Genomic DNA, 22,120 nt, shown 5'->3' with positions numbered 1-22,120 from the left:
ACTAGCACCATTTCTTTCTACATCTATCATCATATCACCCTCCAACACCTTGTTTTTGTTTTCTTTGCAAACATCAAAACATGTTACTTAGAAGCTCCTCTGCACCAATTCTAAGCTCATTACTATCCTATTTTAAAGAGTCTTCCCTTGAACTAGAACATATACTTCACCTTCCTAGAACAACATTAGTTTTATGTCTAAGCCGAAACATGGCAGAGGTAGGCCTTCAAACCTCATCAAGTCCTAAGAGAAAACATCATGTACCACATAGTTGTAACATTCTTAAAAATCAGCTAAGTACAAAGATCAAAGAAAGAGATAATGAAGTGAAACAAAAAACTTATATGAAAGCAAAAATTCATTGTATGGAGAAGAAATATAGTATGTTGCATACTTCAATTATGGGTGGTGATATAGGGTCGAATGATGGTTGGATTTTGTGGTAATAATGGTAATGGAAGAGGCACAGATGATGGACATGGAAGAGGGTGAAATTTCTATGAAGGAAATAATCAAACACAACACATTGGTGGTTGGATTTTTGTAACAACAAACACAACACATTGTCATTAAGAAATTATAGTTATAATTTAGAGAAGAGTCCAAATGAGATTTACCTTAGAGCTTGAGAGAAAACAATAGTAAAATCAGAATAAGGCCATCATTTCAGTATGGAGTTTGGACAAACTGAACAAAGATTGACAACATATTAAGCTAATTTTCAATTATACATAGTTAACTTTGTTGTAGTCAGTGCATACACAATTATATATAGCAGCTAGAGCCAAAAGAAATTGATTCCTCACTTGTTTTATTTTACTAACCAAGTTTGCATGTTTGATGCTCCCACTCTTCCTCAGCTTGGGCTGAAACAAAGATCTAATCATGTTCTCCAAACACTGAGTTGTATATTTAATATGCTTGGCAACCTTGGTATCATTTTCAATTGACAAATTGTAACTTTTCATGTAGGCTCTATATATAGGTACAATACCTTCCACCAAATACTTGCATACATTTTCCCTCAATATCTCATCACAAATAACCCAATTAGATTGCTTCTTGACCCTTTCATCAAAAGCTAGACTGAAAGCATTTAGTCTTTTAACTAAATCTTGGCTAGTCACTCTCCCATTGGAATATGAAAGGAAATGTTTTTGAACTAGTAGAAGTTTACCCCAACTATTCCTCAAATACAGTGATGCATAATAGTCCTTGTACTGTTCATGTTCTCTTAACCAATAATCTCCCATCATATTCCCAAGCATGGTACCCCTCAAATTGTAGAAATGACAGTGATTATTCATCATAAAAAGATAGGACAAATTTATATCTTCATAGGTCTTTGACCATGCATCCAATTTGACAGAAATTTCCTTAGTTGTTTTATATATAAGGCTGAAAACAACATCCTCTTCATATTCTTCCTTTCTCCAGCTTCCATGTATTTCCAGAACCTGTGCCAAGTGAGGCCTATATGTACTGCCGAGCAGCCGATTGCAGTAATCTATTACAAAGCTTACCAGCCAAGGAACACTGCCATCTGTGGGAGGAGAACTTGGCCTCTGCAACTTCACTTGTGATGGAAGTTGAAAGAATATCCTACTAGCTCCATTGACAATTTTGTTGATAAGATCCTTTGTTACTGTCCTAATTTCTTCACAAGCCTTAGCATTGAAAAGTTGGTTGAAGTTTAGTCTTAGACCATTTAAGACTCTGAATATGTCTAGCAGCTTCAACAACTTGAAGGGGTCATTTTTAATCTTTGTAATAATACTTCCGAATCGAATAAAAGAAAGAATTCGTGATTCAATAGCGATATTTGCAAAACACCCCATCCATGCTTCAGGACCAATTTTCTCGAAGACTTTACTAGAGAGACTGAATTCGAACTCAAGCAAGTGCCTCACAACCAACTCCAAATGGCTGCCCCATCGGTCTATGTAACTTGTTACATCATGTATCACCTCGAATTCGGCTGTTGGAATCTCAAGGTAACTCAAATCTAATGTCCTCATAGTTCTTCGAGCATTCATGCCTCGAACTTCAACATATATAGATTGACACTTGTCTAGCCTGCCATTAGCATTTAATCTCTCAATGATAGTCTGCAACTTTCCTGTTATCGTATCTGGAAAAGGTTGTGATGCAGTGTGTGATGATGCTATTGAAACCAAACGAAAAGGCATCGAGTTTGCAATCAGAAGCCTGTGGAACTGAATCTCTAGTTTGTCAAAGGCAACACTGAGAAAGCCTCCATCGAGGCGAGCACCTTCCTCCATGTCCTGCAATTCTTGTAGAATTCTCAAATATCTATTGATATTCAATAGATACAGCTCATCGGCGATTGCTGTGTCTTGTAAGAACTCAAACACAACATGCAACCAACCAGCTGCTAGCCTGCAATTATCAGCGAGAAGCTTCAGCGCTTCTTCGAGCTTCTTCGCGTCTGAGACGTAAGTGCATAGATCAGAACTAGGGTCTGTCAAGAGAGAATTCTCCAACTGATGAATGGATTCAAGAACTTTGAGGATTGCAGAAACAGAACATAGAACACTATCTATGCCAACAAATAAGCATTTCTGCGTTGAGATTGGGGTGATAAGTAATACTTTCAAGGATTGGCATCTTTGGTTAAGTAGCTCCAATCTTGATCCAGACTCATCTAATGCAGAAGCAATAGCACTTGATTTTTCCAAGCTAGTTTTCAGCCACTTTCTGTAAGCTTCAACATTCTCCATATCAACCATTTCTAAATCAAGTGCTACTAATCTAAAAAAGACTACTTCAGCTTTTCAGATTATTAGATTTACACATCAAGTTTTAGAAAAAAAGATAGTCATTGTTGGTTTCTGCTGTATAGCCCAACTCACTTTCTTTCACCAACCTCAACTAACAAATTATAAATGCTAGGGTGGTAGAATTTCCTTGAATTGGTGTAACATTTGAGCAACTAAATTCTCAACCCATTTATTTATTCTTTCTCTTGTCCTATACTAGATTTCTTGTTTTCATTTTGTAGACAAAGGCATGCTGGTCTTTTCTTCAATTACCTCAACAAACTCCCAACCATACACCTTTAAATCAGAGTAAATCATTAGTTTAATTGCAAAACATATAGGACCAAATCTGTCACAGTTTATGTCACTCCGTATGTTACACTATTGTGATTGGTTAAATATAATAAAATTGATCAAAAATTCAATGTTAATTTATAATTATTTTAGTCAATTATTAAGTATGATATAAGTTTGGTTGTTGTTGTAGTATTATACATTCACATATGAAGTAATAGAAAGTATTGATGACCCATTTGCAGCTCCTTGGTATCTAACTACATAGGCTATGCTAGAGACAAATGAAGTTGATGAAAAGTTATAAAATGTATACTTTAAGGATGATGAAAGGAAGAAATTAGTACTTAGATGTTACTAAAATTATAATTAATATGCCAAATTAAGTACTACGAGTTAATATTTCAAGGATTAATGTTAATCATGTTTATGGTTTGAAGGATTAAAATAATAATTTGTTAAAATCAGAAACTAATATAATTAGTACTTATAATTTCAAAGACTCAAAAGTGATATACTCTGATTGAAGAGAGGCTAAGAATCTTGTAGTTGTTTAGTTTTGCATCTTGCCTTGTGAAGAAAGGCTAAGGATTAATGTGAATCATGTTAACTTTTAGAACAATAATAATCTCTTTTAATTTATTTTTTATGCTTTTATATTAACATTATAATATATACCAAACAATTAACATTATAATGACTTTATATTTTATATAATAGTTGTAATGTGTCCTACATCATGTTGGGTCATATTTATATCTCATTTTATATGACATTTAACATTACTGTTAACATTTACAATTTTTTCTGCACTGTTATTCTATTTTCTCTGTTTGCGGCGTAAATTTGTCTACGTCTACCCTTCTCAGACCTCAGTAAGTGAAAGTCTCATGAGTACTTTTTGCTAGGAAGTTTTCACATTGTTGTGTGTGGTGCAGCTTCAGGAGATAAATACTTTACAGGAACATGTGGCGTAAACTATGGTAGGATATCAGACAATCTTCCTTCCCCTCAAAGTGTGGTTACACTCCTCAAAGTAGCAAAGATTAAGAACATTAGAATGTATGATGTTAATCAATAAGTTCTCACTGCCTTCAAATATTTATAGTGCACTTAATAGGCTTGGTTTAGCACATGACATTCAAGTGACAAGTCCACATTCAGAGGCTGTATTTTCCAATTCTTTTCTTCCATGGGCTTACACTTTTAACATATTTTATAACATCTGATAGAGACTAGTTTAACCATAAAGTGGACTAATTTAACTCACATTTAAAATTTTAGAGACCATTTTGAGTTTTTCAATTTTCGATGGATCAAATTGATAAGGTCAAAAAACATAACGAACTAAAATGAGTATTTACTCTATTATTTATTGCCCTACCAAAACCCTTGTGCCATTGACAAGTGTATCTCTGAAATCCTTATAATTATGGTTTTCTCATAAAGAATTGTGTATCATGTGGCTATTGCATCATTACTCAATGCCATTCTTTGCTTCTGAGTTTCAGTGGGAACCTTCACCTGAGTAGCCAACCCAATAGCTTGTAGAAATCTCACTAAATACCAAGTCATGTCTAGTTGCCACCACTCTAGGCCATGTCTAGCTGAGTACTCAAAAGCATGGTGATTATTGTGCCAACCTTCACCAAATGCAAGCAATGCCACCCACCTAATTCAGAAATTTCATATTTAATCTTCAGAATGACAAATAAAATTATCAAAGCATAAAGAATTAAATGCAAAATTACCAATTATTTCTTGATAAATCCTTGGTGTTCCAGGCCTGGTTCCCCCACACATGACAAGCTGAATTTACCAGCCATGTTATATGATATACCCAAACAACCCTCACACCCTGCATTCATATAACCAATTAATAATGCACAAGGGTCAAGTAAAAATTTGATAAGCAATCACAGATACAGTTACGGATGGATCCAAAAACCGTAGGAGGGATGGGTCGAGAAATTGTGAAAATGTTGTCCCTATTGCTATTATATTAAATCTATCACAATACGAATAATTGTGAAAAAATGTAACGCGATTACGATAGAAAAGACTACCAACCAAAACCATGGTTCAGCAGTAGAAGTACAGAGTTTACTATGAAGAGAACAAGACAGAAAAAGTAAAATGAAGGTAATTTTTCATACCATTCCCCAAACAAGGAAAGGAAATCCTCCAATGGCATATAGAAGTGCTCCTAAAGCAAGTGGATGGACAATATAACTGCTTCTGAGAAATCTATAGAAGGATTGGTTCTCTAAATCACCAACATTGTTTTGTTCTCCACACTACACAATTTGACAAGTAGATTAAAATTGAAAGCCTCTAAAGAATAACCAAAACAAATAATAATGATAAGATAAGAAATTGATACCTTTTCTATCATAGAATTGGTATCAAAGAGCCAATTCATATGGCTGAACCAGAATCCTTCAGTGGGGCTATGTGGGTCTCTATCAGAATCACAAAATTGGTGGTGGTACCTATGTGTACTCACCCAATCAATTGGGTTCCCCTGCATACCACAAAAGCAGAGAACCAATTATTTGTACATTATTTCATTCAGCCGAAAACCAAAGAGGAAATAACGAAGAAAGATACCCGAAAATATTGAGATTATTTGGATTGATGAAAATGGATGCAATGGAGTGAAACTAAGTGATAATATGTTCAGTTGTTTAGATTATTTAGAATAGAGTGGAATTGAATGAAACCAGACTAAGGAATCACGAATACAACATGATGAGACACAAATGCGATATGACACGAACAAAAGAAATGTAAAATCAACTATGTTATTTGCATAACCAAGTTGCTGCTACAACTTAGTTGACAACACATTTTCTCTTTCTTATCATTTCTCTTATTCTTTACTCAATAGAAAAGTTGTCAACCAAGTTGTAGAACCATAGTTGTACAAATAACACTATAGAATACAACACATACATGGTGACCATTATGAAATTTCCGCGCTTCCTACAATTTCATCCCATATCTGATATATCTATTTTTTTAATCTTTCCTAGAGCATGAGACAGAACCAATTATTCATTTTACTTCCTCAATCATTAAATATCCAAACACACATGAAAACAATGAAACCTTTCATTTGAAGAAACAAATTGTACCTGAAGAGCCAATACTCCACAATAAGCAAAGGAATATTCAAGCCACTTAGGAACCTTGAAACTCTTATGAGAAAGGTTCCTATGAAAAGAAAGTGTGATACCAAAAAGGCCAGTCACAACATAAAGTGTCACAGCAACCCAAAAAGCTGGCCAATTGAAATGGAATGGTGCAAAAAAGCTAAGCACATGCATGGATAACACAACAACACTGGTTCCAATATCCAATGAGTTCCATTTTCTCCCAAAGAACACTTCTTTCTCTCTCTTAACTTCTACATCAGATAACAAAATCCTTCTGGGGTATTTCAATTTAGGCCTATCTTGTTCTGGCTCCAAAGTTTCTGAAAATGCTGATTTAGCTATGACTTGAAGATTATATGTAAAAGGGTTGTTTTTTATGGAGAGTTTGGTTAAGTTTGAGTTAAATTTACAAACTTTAATGGTTCTAGCATTGTTAGAGAATGAGCCAAGACCAATCACAGAATTATTCAACCTTGGAATTGCATGATGAATGGTTGTAAAGTGATGGAGAAGTGGGTTTTTTGGGTGAGAGGTGATAAGGGCCATGGAGGGAAAAAAGATCCTTTGTGAAGAAAATATGAAATTGAGGCCTTGATCAAAGGGTTTTGGATGGAAAATTGGGTTTTTATATGGTGGTGTTGATGAGCAATTTAATCATTTTTATTTATTTTTACATATTTTTTTACTGTATTAATTTAAAATAGATGGTGGAGATGAATCTAGGTTGTCCCATGATAATCTAATAATGTTATACTATGATTAATTAGAAAAAGTCGTATCCAATAAATTTTTACAATATCATTATATTATTCATCATTTATATTTAATAATTATTTATTTTTAAATATAAATAATATAAATAAATGATGTAAAATATATGTTATCTTTGTTGATTGGGATGTGCAAGTAACCAAAGCATTTGTGTGAATATTTAGGGAAAATGAGGTTTGAATAAAATGAGGGATGAAGTTAAAGCAAAAGAGAATGAATGAGAGGATAAGGAGGTGTACTTTTTGAGGGTACTATAGGCCTAACAATGAGATTGGTGAGATTTGCCTAATAAGATCCAGATATATTCAATGCCAAGATAAAGTTTTTAATGTTTTATTTGTTCTATTATGAAATATTCTGATTACTTAACAAATCTGGATATTTTTTTCCAAATAAAAGTACATAATTTCTTATGAATTATTATGGTTCAGACAAAAAAAATGATTTTATTAAAAAAAGAAATTCGTAAACAATAATAAAGTAGGTTCCCTTTCTATCAATCATGAAAAGAAAATGGAAAGTAAGAGATTATTTTTTTTCTTGATGTTTCTTATTTATATTTTATTACAGCATGTTTCCCGGTCATTTTCTGTTTTTATTTTCGATGAAATCAGAAAATAAAGTTTAAAATATGTTTGCATTGCTGGTTTCATTTCATATTTATGAAAACATGAGTTTCATTTTCGGAAATTTTGAAAATAAAAAAATATCATTTTCAACATTTTCAATAATGAGGCAATGACATTTTATTGAAAATTTTAGGACTTTTGTCACTCTATTCATTATATATCTTTTGATTTTTTTTAAATTTTCCATAAATGTTTTGATGTTTTTGAAAACTCAATAGATATATATTTTACTTTCCAACTATACCATTATTTATTAGATATCTTTTAACCACTACTTTTTTCTTTTTTAATTTAGTTTTGAATGTGCATTAAATATGACTATTTTAGTTAAATTATATCAAATTTTTATATCATTTAATATTTTTTAACTATGAGATAAGCTTAAATATCAAAATATGTGGAATGAAGGGTGCATATTTTTAATTATTCTATCTGATAATCAACAAAACACCAAAATCAATCAACGAATGACTCTTTCATCAAGACCATCACACATATGTATAATATAATTTATTTATTTATCTATGAGCCTAACAACTTGTCTCCACCTCTTTCATGGTAATGTTGGAATATTCAATGGTGTGTATGATAATATATGATTTTGGGATTAAAACTAAATGTCCTTGAAACTACTACAACCTAAATTAAATATTATAGAAATGATATGTTACTAATTTATTTTAACTTTAATTTTTAGATAGCACTTACAATTGAATGATGTTCGTTATGACGTTTCACGTGCCTTTGTGGTAGCTAATGATCAAGCTCAACAATTAAAAGTGTTCAATATATTGTTGACATAAAATTTGTTGGAAAAGAAAATGCAAATATCAAATAGATATCCTATGAAATCATTGAATTGATTACTTTAATGATTAAAAATTAGAATTGAATTAATTGTAAAAGTAATTATCTTTGTTTATGGAGTTTATAGTGAATGATTTTAAAAATAATAATAGGATATGAAAACATGAAAATAAAAATTGTTTTTGAAAATAAAAATAAAAAATAGAAATAATTTTTTTTCTTCTTAAAAGCAAACTCATCCTCATCTTGTTCCACCAAACAATATTTAAGCAACCAATAAAATTAAGTAAACATTGTAAATCTACAAACATTTTCTCCTTTCTTTAAGTGAAAAAAGATATATGAACTCGGTAAATGTAAGAGTTTTTATATTATTATTGTATCAAATAAAAGTAATACAAATAAATAATAGAAGATACTTAGATTATATTTTTTTTATATTATTAGTGCATAGATGCTACACTCTTTCTTTAAATATATAATTATCAAATATTGACTTTCTTTTCTTGAGTTGGTTAAACATTATCCTTATACATTTCCTCCAACTCTATTGAGTTAAAAAACTTACTACATATCTTAGTCGTCAATTTTATGAAAATCTATTAGTCCATGTGAATTGAATTAGTAATTAGATTTGAACTATTATATTTTTCTAGAAAGAACGACTAAGATGTAAGATATGTTTTTTAACATATTCTTGGAGTAAATGAACTTCTAACTATAAAAAAATGTTTCAAAAACAATTCTTAAATAAATGGGCTGAAAATTCATCATATTTATTTTTCTCATTGACACATATACATAGAAATACAATTCTTTCTGTTTTTATTCCCTTCCACACAAAAATACAGTACCAAACAAAAAACCTTAGAAACTTATCTAATCTACTATCATCTGATATTTTCTCCAAAACTTTGCTCTAAGGTCTTGCCACTTGCCACTTATTCCCACACACAATGAAAAATATCAAACATTACTATAAACATATCAAATAAGTGGATTGAGTTATAACTCCTCTCCTCTTAATTTAGTGTTAGTTAACTACAAAGTAGGCACCAAATAAGTGTGATATACAATTCATACATACATACATGGCTGCTGCAACAAATGCTTCGATCTTTGCATATTCCATGCATCCAGGCTTGCCCATTTCCAACAGGCTTGGTCAGTCTCTTATACACGATCATTACATCATCCATAATTCATTAGAATATTTTTTATGAAGAGTCAATAGTAATTATATATGAATGGTAAATGATGCATTAACAATGTATAAAACTCATACACTATTGGTGTATTCATTTTTTTCTTTTTTATTATTACATCCTTGTATTAGAAAATTACATGAACAGTTCAGCTGACCAGGTGAATTATGGAAATTTTGTTTACTAGTTAGGACCTTATTTAATTAATGATTATGGACATGTTTATGTTTTAGACTTTGGTTATTGTTCTATGATTACTAGCTGAAAGTTTCTCCACCAAAGTCAGAATGAGAATAATTTATCATTGCATGAGAACTTTAATAAAGCTAAAATGTTTTTTTTCTCACAGATCTTTGATAAAAGACTATTGCTTATATTAAAATATTTATTAGGAGTGGTATTTGATAAATGATTTCGTAAAGTATGGTTCTTCTTCTATGATGAATCCTTCCAATAATTTGTTTGAACCTAATCTTTTCTACAAAGCATGTAGCACATTTTTGTGCTTATGATCTAAAGTTTTAATATACAAAAAAGCAAAGTATATATTTTATCAATCATATAAAATCATATGAATCCGCTCAAACCAGCTTACTATTGGCATGTATAATTAATGGAATGGTGTGTGAACTGGATCCTTTTTCCCATCAAACTTCCCGTCTCATGTCCCGGATCAATTGGTGTTTACCAACAAGTCAAAAATAATATCTCATTCTAATTTTATTTTATTAAAATAACATATTAGTTCTATATGTCTTGCTATAAGTGGATGAGATGTGGGGACACCAAATTGGGACAGGTGATCCCCATTCGTGTCAACTATGTTGGACAATGTTGTGCCTGATCCTTTAATGACTGAACTTCATCATAATTTATTTTCACTAGGAACCATCACATTCTTTTTTTGCCAAAATGCATTTCAGAAGAGCTAAATTAGTGAAACACTTCATCATTTCTGATGCAGGTGGTAGTACTTTTCTCAATGTTTCATTACCAAGAAGTTACCTGATAAGGAAACAGCAACTAAAAGTTAGCAAAAATATAAGTGCTGCTGCTGCTGCTGTTGCAACAACTCCAACTGAGGAAATTCAAGAGTAAATATTACCACTTTTTGCTTTTAGTTTTATTCATTTTGCAATTACAGTGTTATTTGCAACAAAGGGAAAAAAACACATGAACCTATCACATTTGCTTTCACTTGTACATTTGTAAAGAGTAAAGACATTCTATATATAGGAAAACACAATAATGAATATGTAATTAGGGGATGTAACTAAGGAACCACAAATACACGACACGGATACGATACAAATACGAGGATACGATAAAAAATATATTAAGTATTAAGAATACAATTAAGAGTGTTCAGTATAGATATGTGTCTAACATGACAACTATTATGAAGTGTTTGTGATTCTTCGGATCTAGTTCAAGACAAATTATAGTGTTTTTTATGTTCTTGTAAGGAATTTTGGTTTCTCAATATCTAAGTTATTTTTAGGTAACCTTACAATATCTAACATTAATGTTTACAGGTTCAAGCTTCCTTCATGGGCTATGTTTGAAATTGGAAGGGCACCTGTCTACTGGAAAACCATGAATGGCCTACCTCCTACATCAGTAAGAAGGACAATAATACTACATTTAGTTAACTTATTTTGAGTTACTTAATCACTTTTAGTAAATATTTTTACAATTTTTTTCAGGGAGAAAAGCTTAAACTTTTCTACAATCCAACTGCAACTCAACTTGCCCCTAATGAAGAATTTGGAATTGCTTTCAATGGTAATTTTTGTAATGTAGTTTGGTTGCAAAAAACAGTTCTTTTCCCATAGCATTTTGGCTCAAACCTTCAATCTGTCCTACAAAACATGAAACATAACTATGAACCAAAACATAAGAAATTGATACAAAATGTAAGCATACTATGTATGCTATGTGTCATTTGTAAGGCAAGAGATTTTGATTCATCATAAAATAGGCATATAATATTCCAAGAGCAAGTTATAGAATGAAGTATCAGAAAACATTGAGCCTTCGGAAACTTTCCTTTGTACTTTCCCAGCCCTATTCTAATGAAAGAACTCAATTGACATTAATATATCAGCACTAAGTTAGAGTTAATGTACTTTTGCTACATATTTAATTATTGTTATATTTTGAATATATTGTCCCATTAGATTGATCCATGTCTTGCTATGCATCTTCCCTGTGTTTTCCTATGTAACTTTGATACTTCAAAATCGTGGTATCTGATTTGTTGTATCGGATATTTTGATACTTTTAGGGATGTTCCGTCTATAGATTTTTCAATTATTTATACATTTTTATCGTATCGTGTCATATCGTATCGGTATATGTTTTCTAATTTGTAGAATTTTGTCCTTGTCAGGAGGTTTTAACCAGCCAATTATGTGTGGTGGTGACCCAAGGGCTATGCTGAGAAAAGATAGAGGCAAAGCTGATTCCCCAATATATACCATTCAAATATGCATTCCTAAGCATGGTAATGTGGTACACTTATTTCTCTTTATTAGTCAATGTCTTCTTTTTAACTTCTCTTTGTTTTTCAGCTTTGAACTTGATCTTCTCATTTACAAATGGAGTAGACTGGGATGGTCCTTATAGGCTGCAGTTTCAAGTTCCCAAGACTTTGAAAAACAAGCCAATTGAATTCTTCAATGAGGTAAATAGGCAAGCCTTTCTCTTTCAATCAGTTACCTCTAGCCTAATATACAATTCATTGTAGCTAGAGATGTCAAATGGTTGGATTGGATGAATTTTGAACTGAGTTATAATGGATGGATAAAAAACAAATCGATAATCCATTTCGATAACTTGTTCTATTAATCCATTTCGATAGATTAGATTGATGGATATTCGATGTATCAATTTAAAATTATATACTTTTAAGCTAGAGAGTACATGCACCATTTCTATGACGATATATTCAATGGTTTTTGTCACCCTAATTGTAGAGCTTAATAATAAAACTCACATACTTGCTTATGAAGAAATAAGGAAAATTAAGACTAAGGAGCTAATAAAACTATAGATTAAAGTTCCATATATGTTTAATTGAATTCAGATTTAATTTAAAACTACAAAAATCATTGATTCTGGTGTGGAAATCTTGTGGCAGGGCTTGGCAGAGGAACTGAGTAAAGAAGGAGCATGTGAAGAAGCAATCTTTCCAGACACAAATGTAGTTATAACCAAATGTGCCATGATTGGTAATTTGTCAAAAGAAGGGGTGAGTACATTTTCTTCAGTCAATTCTTGAATATCTTTAACTCACTACATCTCCCTGATTAACAAAAACATCCTTGCAGGGCGATCGCTGCGATTTGAATCTTGTTCCGGGATGCACAGATCCTAGCTCACCCTTGTATGATCCACTAGCCAATGTAGATGATGGAACATGTCCAATTGATTTGGATTCTGAGTCTGATGATTAGAAGCATTATACTTTAACATAAATATTCATTTTATCATACATGGTGTTGCTTTGAAGTACATATATAGGGCATTATAAATTCCACTCTGTATACTGCACAAAAATGACTATAGCTGCCACCCCTGCTATATGCTATAGTCCTACATATTATGTCTCTCTCTAATATTTCTCTATAAGAATGTGATTATGGAGTTTTAGATTTTGTTTTTGTCTTGTTTTAGTTCTTTTTGTTTCAAAACTTCTTGTAGTTTTAGATTTTGAATGTGAAGTAAAAAAAAAAAAAAGAATTGCAGCACCTACACCAGCAGCTAAATCAATAGTGTAACAACCTCACTGTTTGCAACACATTGAAAGAAGAGAATAATATATCTCCTAGTTATATCCTTTAAACAGTAAAAATATGACATGTGTATTATTTTGTTTAGTTTTAGAAATATTTGTATCAAAATGATAAAATATGACACATGTTACTGGTAGGAGGAGATAACTCCATTACTTTTATCTCTGATGAGACATTCTCAACTGACAAACCTTATAACAAGACTATTATCATAAACAAGGTGTTGGTCAAGTGGTGTAAGGCCCCACTAGATCTCCAAGGTGGATGGTTCGATTATGAGGAGCCACACTTGTTGGGATGGACAGTCATGAATCCGAAAGGATTAATTCTATACCCAAAAAGGTTAGGGAATACCCTTGATAATAGCAAAAGAAAAACTCACACCAACTAAAAGCTCAAAAGGCGCTGGTTGGTGTAGTGGTGTAAAGTCTTACTAGATTCTCAGAAATATCACAATATCAAATGTTCATTACCGGAAGCAACACATACTTAAATTTTTTAGATTTTGCTTATTTTGTGAAAAATAAATTAAAAGTAGAAACTCCAAAATCATGGGTTGATTTATTTTTTGTTACCTTATTTTTTTTTTTCAATTTTTTTCACTTCTCATATTATCTTATCATAATTTTATCTTCCTCCTTTTTATTCTTCCACCAAACTCCATAACTTTTGGCATTATCACCATAATTTATTAAAACTTTTGTACGATTATTTTATTTCGTGAATTGTGTAATTCATGTTTACTAAATTCTATTTATTTATGTGTTATGTTGTTTTTTAATCTTGATTTTTTATATTGTCTTTTACTTTAATATATATTTTTAGCATTTGTTATACAATATTAAAAATTTATAGTAAAAATATATATGATGATAAATATTAAAAAATATTATAAAAAACAAACAAAATAATCATAACATAAATAAAAAACATTGTGCCATTTTCTATAATTTACTATGTAAAAACTACATTTCTATCTTACCTAGACAAAACACATTAGTTTATATTCAGTTTTCAGCTAAGGTAACCAAACATAAATAAATTATAATTCATAATGGTCGTTCCTAAAGTTGTTCTTAACATAATAGAGAACATTTTTACTTGTTTTCCACTGTAACATTCTTATTTCTTGAATTTTGTTTTTAAATAAGAACAATTATTGGTAAATAAAAATAGTTATTGATAGTGATTGTACTTTTTATTTATAATAAATTATAGCAATTTTTAATTTATTAATAAATAAGTAATTATTCACAATATTTTGTTATATTTATTGTAAAATATAAAAGTGTGAAGTAGGTTATGACCCGGATAAGAATAAGAATGATGCTGAGAGATGCTCTAATCAAACGCACACTTAACTAGTGTTGGCTACTCTCATAAATGTGGCACAATGCATGAGGTCCACTCGATAGTAGCATCTTTGCTATCTGATTATAATTGTGATTACACGGTGGTATTTTAGTCAAATTGTATTCAATTTTTAATTATTTATTAATTTCTTTAATTATATACATATCTTTTAAAATAAATAAATAATAAATGAAATCTGAAAGTACAAGCATAGGTAAAAACACCATAATCCAAAAGAGGGGTAAGATAGGAAGGGGCATAAAATAAAATGTTACAAGATTGAACCAACTGCACCTTTGTGTCATAATTGGTCCTGTGGCCGAGTCACTGTAATAGCCCAAATAAAGCACCCACCACCTAAGATTTAAGATCATAGACCAAATAAGAAAAAAGAAATGCAATATAAGGATTAGATACTAAGTTCTAATACAAAAATAAAAGGATGCAAACAAAATCACACTAGCATCTTTGGTCTCTTTGGTAGTTGCTTTCAAAATATATCAACTAGACCAAGTTCAAATGCTAGTACCAACCAAACAACACACAAACCCCAAACACCTATGAGGTATTCTATAATACCTCTCTTTTGCTAAACATATTTTGATAATGGTTATACTAATAAAAATATATATTATATAGAACCCCTCCCTTTATAAAAACAATTTTGCCAAGAAATATGAAAGAAGGTAATTGAAAAAAACTAAAATAAATTAAAGTAAAAAAAGAAAGTAAACAGCATTAAAAGAAATATATTATTTTAAAAGTGTTCCATCCTCATTAATCAAACAACATTTTGTCCAAATTAATACTTCAGCTCGTCAACCTCCATAGTAAACAACAAAAAGAAAGTAGAAGATTATTTAATTTTCACAATTTAACCAATAAATATATATGATGTTAGTCAATTTTTTAACTCATATTATATCGGGGAATACCTATTTATATACTTACAAATAGTGTTATTAAACTCATATCAGTTATTAACTCAATCAAAGTATTTGGTCAATAAATTATTAGTTGAACCAGTGAATCACTAGTTGAATCAATTGACTTAGTTCGTTTTAAATATATAATAAATTTATAATATATTACTATTTAGTAAATTACTATAATCCATTAATAATAAACATAAGCACAAATAAATTGAAAGAATTATTTTTTCCTTTAAAAACAACATCATTTTGACTATTATTTTAAATTGATTGAAACAACATAGTTGAACCAGTTCAACTGGTGAGTGATCAATTTGATGTTAAAATTGTCTGAGTCAAACCAATTTATATCAACTTTGGTGTATAACCAATTGGAAGAGCGACTCAAACTAGTCGGTCCAAGCTGAGTTTAATAACTATGCTTACAAAGATAGTAGCTTTTAATCTATTCGCATTGTACTCGTATTAAAACTTATAAAGCTAATTGCACAACTAATGTATTTAATATTGAAAATATAATATATCAATGTAGATTCATCTCACATTTTCTTAATAGCTAATCTTGTCCGACAACCTTTGATAATTGTCTTTATTCAGGACTTTATGTAACTAACGCATCAACCTCTTTCTTTCTTAGAAGTATTTGACAATTTTTAATCGGTTACGCTAACAATATTTTATTTAAACTTGTCCTCAATATTTATACAATTGGTGATGAACATTGAAGAACTTTTTGAATAAAATTTATATCCATAATATTCTTCCATTTGTTAACTTTGTTTGCTATAAGATATGTCAAACATAACACCCGATTACCAATTAAAAGTACATCATCTTTTTTAGGTCAAATGAAACCTCGTTAAGTATATAGTAGATTGTTTGCTTAAAATTTTACTTGGAATCACTATAATGAAGAATTGGGAAACATCCTTGAGATTTCCATCACATGGAGGTCCATTATTGCCATCAATAATATATCATCATAGCCAATATATGAGTAAACTTTGTCAATAAGGTTTTAAATAATAATTTTGTCATTATATGTCATTCTTCTTATGCTGTATATATCCGTCCAAGAAAATGGGTTAGACATGAGATCGATTCTTTTGAATTAGGCATTCATCTTTTATCATTTCAATTCTCTTCTACTATTTTAGGAGCAACTAGCGATCTCGTTATTAAAATAACAAAAAGTGACGAATTTGATAGTATAGACACACTATTCCACTATGAGATGTTACTCTAAGAGACAAAATAATTTCAAATTGAATACCCTTATACTTTATAATATGAAAACAAATGAATCTTAACTAGGTGAACAACCAAATGATTAGTTTTTGAGATCAAATGTCTCTCATATATGACCATATAATCAATCAACCATTTGTAAGTCATTAAAACAATAACATTAAAATACAAGAAACACACATAAAAGTATTTGATCAAAATATTTTCTTATCACTTTTAACAAAAAAATACATGTTTGGAATTTCCGACAGGAATTATTGTGATTTGTGAATGATAACGACTGCAACAAACGCGCCATAAAAGCACGTGGAAATTAACCTTTTCCCACTCTTTCTTCTACACATGTATATATAGATGAACCTCAACATTTTTCACTTTTCTTCGTAACTCAGAAAGAACCGAACCCTCGCCAAAACCCTTTCTTCATTTCTCAAATTCCCAATTCAATGCTTCACAAACCCTAACCCTAACATTATCAATTTCATTTCAGAATTTCAGATCAACCAAGACGAACATAATTGAATTGAAACCATGTCTGCTGCTGTGTGCGGAAACAAGAGAGCTTTTTTAGAAGAACTTCCTCCTTCTCCACCACTATCGAAGAGGCTTCGTTGTTCTTCATCCACTTCACCTATTCGATTCTCTCTTCATTCTCTCATCGATCACCTTCGCAATCTCTTTCCTCATATGGATCACCATGTTAGTATTTCTTTTCATTTTTATTATGCTTTTTAATTTCAAATCCAAATAGATATAATTGTTTAATGAACTAGTTGGTTTTTGTTTGAGATTTATGTATTCCTAGGTTTTATTTCAATTTACATGTTTTTTACATTATACCTTTCTCTCCTAGTATGGGGAAGAAGTGGACTCTAACTGTACACTATTAATTAAGGTATCTAACTATATGAATTGTTTTGTTTTATAACTAGGCTCTGAACCTTTTTAACTTATGAATTAAAAAGTATTTATTTAGCATCAATTATATACTTGAAGAATTCAAATATATATATGCATTTTGGAATTCTATCGATTTAGTGTGTATTCTATGGAGAATATATATATTGAAAATACGTTTTAAATCAAACAAATATTTGGCTTATTGATATTGTAAATATCAATGTAATGAATCATTTCAAAACTGATTTAATTGAAGGGCTGATCTTAACAAAATTCATTTATTAATACATACTACATATGCCCGTCAATTCAAATATTTCATAGAAATAGATTAATTTTGTCCTGCCCCTCAAGTCCTCAACCAATTTTTTATTGTAAAAAACAAATTTTAATAACTTGTTGATCCCTATCGTTCTTACGCTGATTTCAAGATTGAATATCGAATTTTATTTCGTGCCTTAGTTTAGTATGAAATAGAAATATATCTACTGAATTTTAATAGTGAATCAAAAAATTCTATGGAATTATGAGAGATGGAATATGAAAAGATCCTTTTGTTCGAATCCTATCATTCCATTGCTGTTTTGTGTGTGTTAACTTTTACGATAATTGAAAATGTAACTCATTTTATGTATTCCCGGGTTTATTTCAATATATATATATATTCCCGGGTTGATTTTGATTTGAAATTTTTGTATTCCCGGGTTTACTTCACTTATTTGTTTTGTTTTAATTTTAACTTTAATTGAAAATGTAACTAATTTTAATTTTTGTGAACATTTAATTGCTTAATGCGTGGTTTATTTTGATTTGAGAATTGAGATTCATGTATTTCCAGAATTTGTTTTTTCTTCTAGTCAAAACAAGGAAAAGGTTTTTTCAGCAACTGGATTAGGACGAGCACCTGTCAGTATATTTTGTAAAATTATTTTTATATATACACAGTACTTTTATATTAAAAAATAACTAAAATTACTTATATATGGGTTCCTCTCTAATGTTATTTTGATCTAGCACCTGATTAGATGAGGGCAGGTGAGTATCGAGGTATGGCGTCTTCCAAGGTAAAGTAGATATGTCTGCACAAATGGAAGAGAAGAAATGTATTTATTTCAATTTTTATGGCTACTAGTTTGCTCTATGCCTACATTATTTTGATTTGAGGTTTATGTATTTCCATGATCTTTTGTTTCTTTTTTCTTGTCAAAACAAAGAAAATGTTTTTCTGTAGGCATCCTATATTCATGCGAGTGTGTGTGAATACTGAGATATGTCGTATTTCAAGGTATAGTGGATCTATGATGTGCAGATGTGAGAAGGTGTCAACCGAGGTGTCGAATCTAGTTGTATAAATAATCCGTTAGTGCGAAGTGTTAATTAAGTTGGTCGGGTTTCAATTTTGCTAGGGTTCATGTTGGTGGGTACCTCATAAAAGCTCATTGAGCCTTGAGAATGGCCTGATCATGGGACGGGGCAGCCACCCTTAACCCTAAATTTTTTATCACCATAAAAGTAATAATGGATCTGTCTGAACAAAGCACGCGTAATTGCTCATTTAATTAAGACAAAACTACCTTTTTGGTCTCCGAGTTTGTGAATCCATCATTAATCCTTAGTCCTTTGAAATCATCATTTTAGTCCCTGAAACTATAAGCAGCACTATATCGTAAGATTATAATCCATCAGTTAAATAGGTCCCTAGATTTAGGGACTAGTGTGACTGGTCCTTAGAATTTCAGGGATTAAAATGATAATTTGCTGTAATCAGGAACTGATATGATGTATGCTTACATATTCATGGATTGAAATGATGATTGTCTTTAAATAACTCAATCATTCATTTCTTATGTTATTATTTGGTTGATGCTTGCCAAAAGATGCATGTGCATTGTTTAATTGATAGATGATTTCTTTCTGCTAAATGTTTTACTTTTACCCCATAAATATCCCTAATTAGTTGATATTTTACCTTTCAGCTTTATGAGAGAGCTCTGCAAGAATCTGACTATGATCTAGATGCTGCTGTCAAGAGGCTGAATGAGCTTTGCTTGGGAACTGCAGATGGAAATTCCGGAACTGCTGAAGGATCAAATATCACGGTTAATGTCCATACAGGTATGATTAAGATATGCAATTAGATGTTTTAGTGAAGTAAATCTGTTTAGGAAAAAAAATTATCCCCATATCTATTCTCCAATAGAACATTTTTCCTATTATTGTATTCACCTTATGATGCATCTTCCCTTGTGACCTGGACAAGGGCTAGAGAATAGGGAACTGAGTTGAATAAGTTGTCAACATGATTTATTCATAAAACCAACTTGGACAATGACGTGTTTCTGAGAAATTTTGTAGCTAAATTGGAAGGTGATGGGGATGCTTCTGCTTCTGAGAACCAACCTGCTATGAATAACCTTCCCGTGAATGGAGCAGAATGGGTTGAATTTTTTGTTAGAGAAATGAGTGTTGCTACTAATGTTGATGATGCTAGAGGCCGTGTTGCTAGAATGCTGGCGGTTCTGGAGAAATCAATCAGTGCGCGTGCAAGTGCTGATGCAACTGAAGTTCTTCACAAGGTATTCCATGCTCGAATAATTTAATATTTCATGTTAATTAACCAGTTTCTGATGTCTTTCATGTCACTAAGTGAATGTCCTTTCCGAATAGTAACATAATTGCATGCTGTATGCTATTGGCAAGAGATTGTTGAAGTAGCAGTTGGACGATATTGGATCTTTCGAGATTGGATAGTTTGAGGAAGAGTGTACTGAGATGTAAACCTTAGGATGTTTCATTACAATTATTTACTACTATTGAAAACAGGTTTTGGAAAATAATTCCCTTGTCATATTATCATATTAAAAGGAACAGTTCTTAAATAGCCCAAGGTTAGCCGGGGAGGCAAGATACCAGGAACTGGAAAAGGAAAGAAATTAAACACTAATTTCCTAAACATTTTCTACTTGATGCGGAAGGAATAAAAACATAAAAGGAAAGGCAATCGACTTTAATAATGGGTACAACCAAGCCTTAATCCCACTAAGTGAAGAACTTTAATAATGGGTAATGGGATTTTATCCCCTAACACACCATATCCCGATTTATTCCTCTTCACAATTGTACGTATCTTTTAGTTTCACCTGGTTATATTGTTAGATAACATGAGGGGGTCGGGGTGAAACTTATTGTTCTTAGATGTTCTTTTCTATGGATCTTTGAAATTTGAATAGACATGTATATAATGCAAATGGAGGGCCTTAGTGCCTGATTATCAGAGAATCAAGTATGAGCTTGTTCATGATATCTGGATGCACAGTGGACGTCTGTATATATTTATACGTAATGATTTAGGAATGATTTTGTGGCATTTCCTCCCCATTTCCATTGGTTGAGCTTGTATAATAAATTATCACAAGGCGTCTCCATTTTCAGGAGAACTTGATGCTGAAGCAACAAATTGAAGTGTTGATAAAGGAGAAAAATTCGTTCAAGAATGCTTTCAGAATCCAGCATGAACGCCTTTCTGATTATGAGGAAAAGAACCAAGAGTTGCAACACTTGAAGCAGCTGGTGCCTCAATGCCAGGAAAAGATCAGAACTCTTGAGGTTGTGTTTCCATCCTTACCCACCACACACACACATACCAAAATGATAATAACGTAATATTATATTATAGTTTTTGAAGTTCAAAAATGATTTTTTTATGCATACTGATAAATTCTGTATGGTTTGTTGGCAGATGAATAACTATACTCTGGGAATGCATTTGAACCAGGCTCAACAGAACAACAACCCCTTTAATGGGCGTTTCCCTCCTGATGTTTTCTAATGGAATCAATGAGTAGACTGGTAATAATAATAATAAACGCAGCAAATACCTGTATCAGGTTAATGAACTGTGTACTGTGTTTTTATCCCAAAACATTGGTATAGTTTGGCTTGGCTTATGGTGGTCAAGACATACTTTCTGTTTTTACAGTTTCATGGATGATTCTATCTTATCAACATCCTATAGATTTTGACATTATGAGATTGTTTGTTCTTTGGTTTTCTTTTATGTAGTTATTTTTTATTTGGTCAGTTTTGGGATTTATTTTTTAGGACATGTTGGGTGGCCAAGATAAGAGATTTCCCATCATAATTCATGATTTGGTGAGCTGATAGGATTTTTTTTTTTGTATAATCAAGGGTATTTCCTCACCCGATGGATAAAGAACTAATTCATTTGGGATGTGTGGAAGCCATT

The 22,120-nt window shown here is 31.3% G+C and overlaps 4 protein-coding genes across 6 annotated transcripts; 2 read left to right on the top strand and 2 right to left on the bottom strand.

Moving 5' to 3' along the window:
• On the bottom strand, positions 552-3,093 carry LOC109349001 (exocyst complex component EXO70A1-like). Its single transcript, XM_019589644.1, has one exon. It carries the CDS (start codon positions 2,748-2,750, stop codon positions 726-728), a length of 2,025 nt encoding a protein of 674 aa, XP_019445189.1. The 5' UTR covers positions 2,751-3,093; the 3' UTR covers positions 552-725.
• On the bottom strand, positions 4,320-6,812 carry LOC109342259 (palmitoyl-monogalactosyldiacylglycerol delta-7 desaturase, chloroplastic). The gene is made up of 5 exons (XM_019580280.1): positions 6,212-6,812; positions 5,458-5,598; positions 5,231-5,371; positions 4,826-4,932; positions 4,320-4,746 (listed from the first exon to the last, which is right to left on the bottom strand). Exons 1-5 carry the CDS (start codon positions 6,776-6,778, stop codon positions 4,533-4,535), a joined length of 1,170 nt encoding a protein of 389 aa, XP_019435825.1. The 5' UTR covers positions 6,779-6,812; the 3' UTR covers positions 4,320-4,532.
• LOC109348994 lies at positions 9,347-13,304 on the top strand. Its single transcript, XM_019589634.1, has 8 exons — positions 9,347-9,603; positions 10,609-10,738; positions 11,180-11,264; positions 11,351-11,429; positions 12,037-12,150; positions 12,218-12,330; positions 12,787-12,897; positions 12,977-13,304. The coding sequence occupies exons 1-8, from the start codon at positions 9,531-9,533 to the stop codon at positions 13,100-13,102; spliced, it is 831 nt and encodes a 276-aa protein (XP_019445179.1). The 5' UTR covers positions 9,347-9,530; the 3' UTR covers positions 13,103-13,304.
• On the top strand, positions 17,352-21,919 carry LOC109348975. Of its 3 annotated transcripts, none has more exons than XM_019589613.1 (5): positions 17,352-17,673; positions 19,851-19,989; positions 20,242-20,450; positions 21,307-21,480; positions 21,614-21,919. In XM_019589613.1, exons 1-5 carry the CDS (start codon positions 17,506-17,508, stop codon positions 21,701-21,703), a joined length of 780 nt encoding a protein of 259 aa, XP_019445158.1. In that variant the 5' UTR covers positions 17,352-17,505; the 3' UTR covers positions 21,704-21,919. The 3 variants fall into 3 exon arrangements, with proteins under 3 accessions (XP_019445158.1, XP_019445150.1, XP_019445166.1); XM_019589605.1 differs by having other exon boundaries at positions 17,354-17,673; positions 20,230-20,450; XM_019589621.1 differs by lacking the exon at positions 17,352-17,673 and adding an exon at positions 18,866-18,938 and having other exon boundaries at positions 20,230-20,450.

The sequence above is a fragment of the Lupinus angustifolius genome, chromosome LG01 (genome assembly GCF_001865875.1).
Source record: "Lupinus angustifolius cultivar Tanjil chromosome LG01, LupAngTanjil_v1.0, whole genome shotgun sequence".
Lineage (NCBI taxonomy): Eukaryota > Viridiplantae > Streptophyta > Magnoliopsida > Fabales > Fabaceae > Lupinus > Lupinus angustifolius.
The sequence above is the reverse complement of the archived record's forward strand: the minus strand, read 5'-3'. Positions and strand labels throughout refer to the sequence as shown.

Coding starts and splice junctions, on each gene's coding strand:
- LOC109349001 (XM_019589644.1), bottom strand. CDS start 2,750: ATGGTTGATATGGAGAATGTTGAAGCTTACAGAAAGTGGCTGAAAACT.
- LOC109342259 (XM_019580280.1), bottom strand. CDS start 6,778: ATGGCCCTTATCACCTCTCACCCAAAAAACCCACTTCTCCATCACTTT. Junction 5,372..5,457: donor CCAATTCTATGATAGAAAAG/GTATCAATTTCT, acceptor CAAATTGTGTAG/TGTGGAGAACAAAACAATGT. Junction 4,933..5,230: donor CTTTCCTTGTTTGGGGAATG/GTATGAAAAATT, acceptor ATATGAATGCAG/GGTGTGAGGGTTGTTTGGGT.
- LOC109348994 (XM_019589634.1), top strand. CDS start 9,531: ATGGCTGCTGCAACAAATGCTTCGATCTTTGCATATTCCATGCATCCA. Junction 11,265..11,350: donor ATGGCCTACCTCCTACATCA/GTAAGAAGGACA, acceptor AATTTTTTTCAG/GGAGAAAAGCTTAAACTTTT. Junction 12,151..12,217: donor AATATGCATTCCTAAGCATG/GTAATGTGGTAC, acceptor TTTGTTTTTCAG/CTTTGAACTTGATCTTCTCA.
- LOC109348975 (XM_019589605.1), top strand. CDS start 17,506: ATGTCTGCTGCTGTGTGCGGAAACAAGAGAGCTTTTTTAGAAGAACTT. Junction 19,990..20,229: donor CACGGTTAATGTCCATACAG/GTATGATTAAGA, acceptor GAAATTTTGTAG/CTAAATTGGAAGGTGATGGG. Junction 21,481..21,613: donor AAAAGATCAGAACTCTTGAG/GTTGTGTTTCCA, acceptor GTTTGTTGGCAG/ATGAATAACTATACTCTGGG.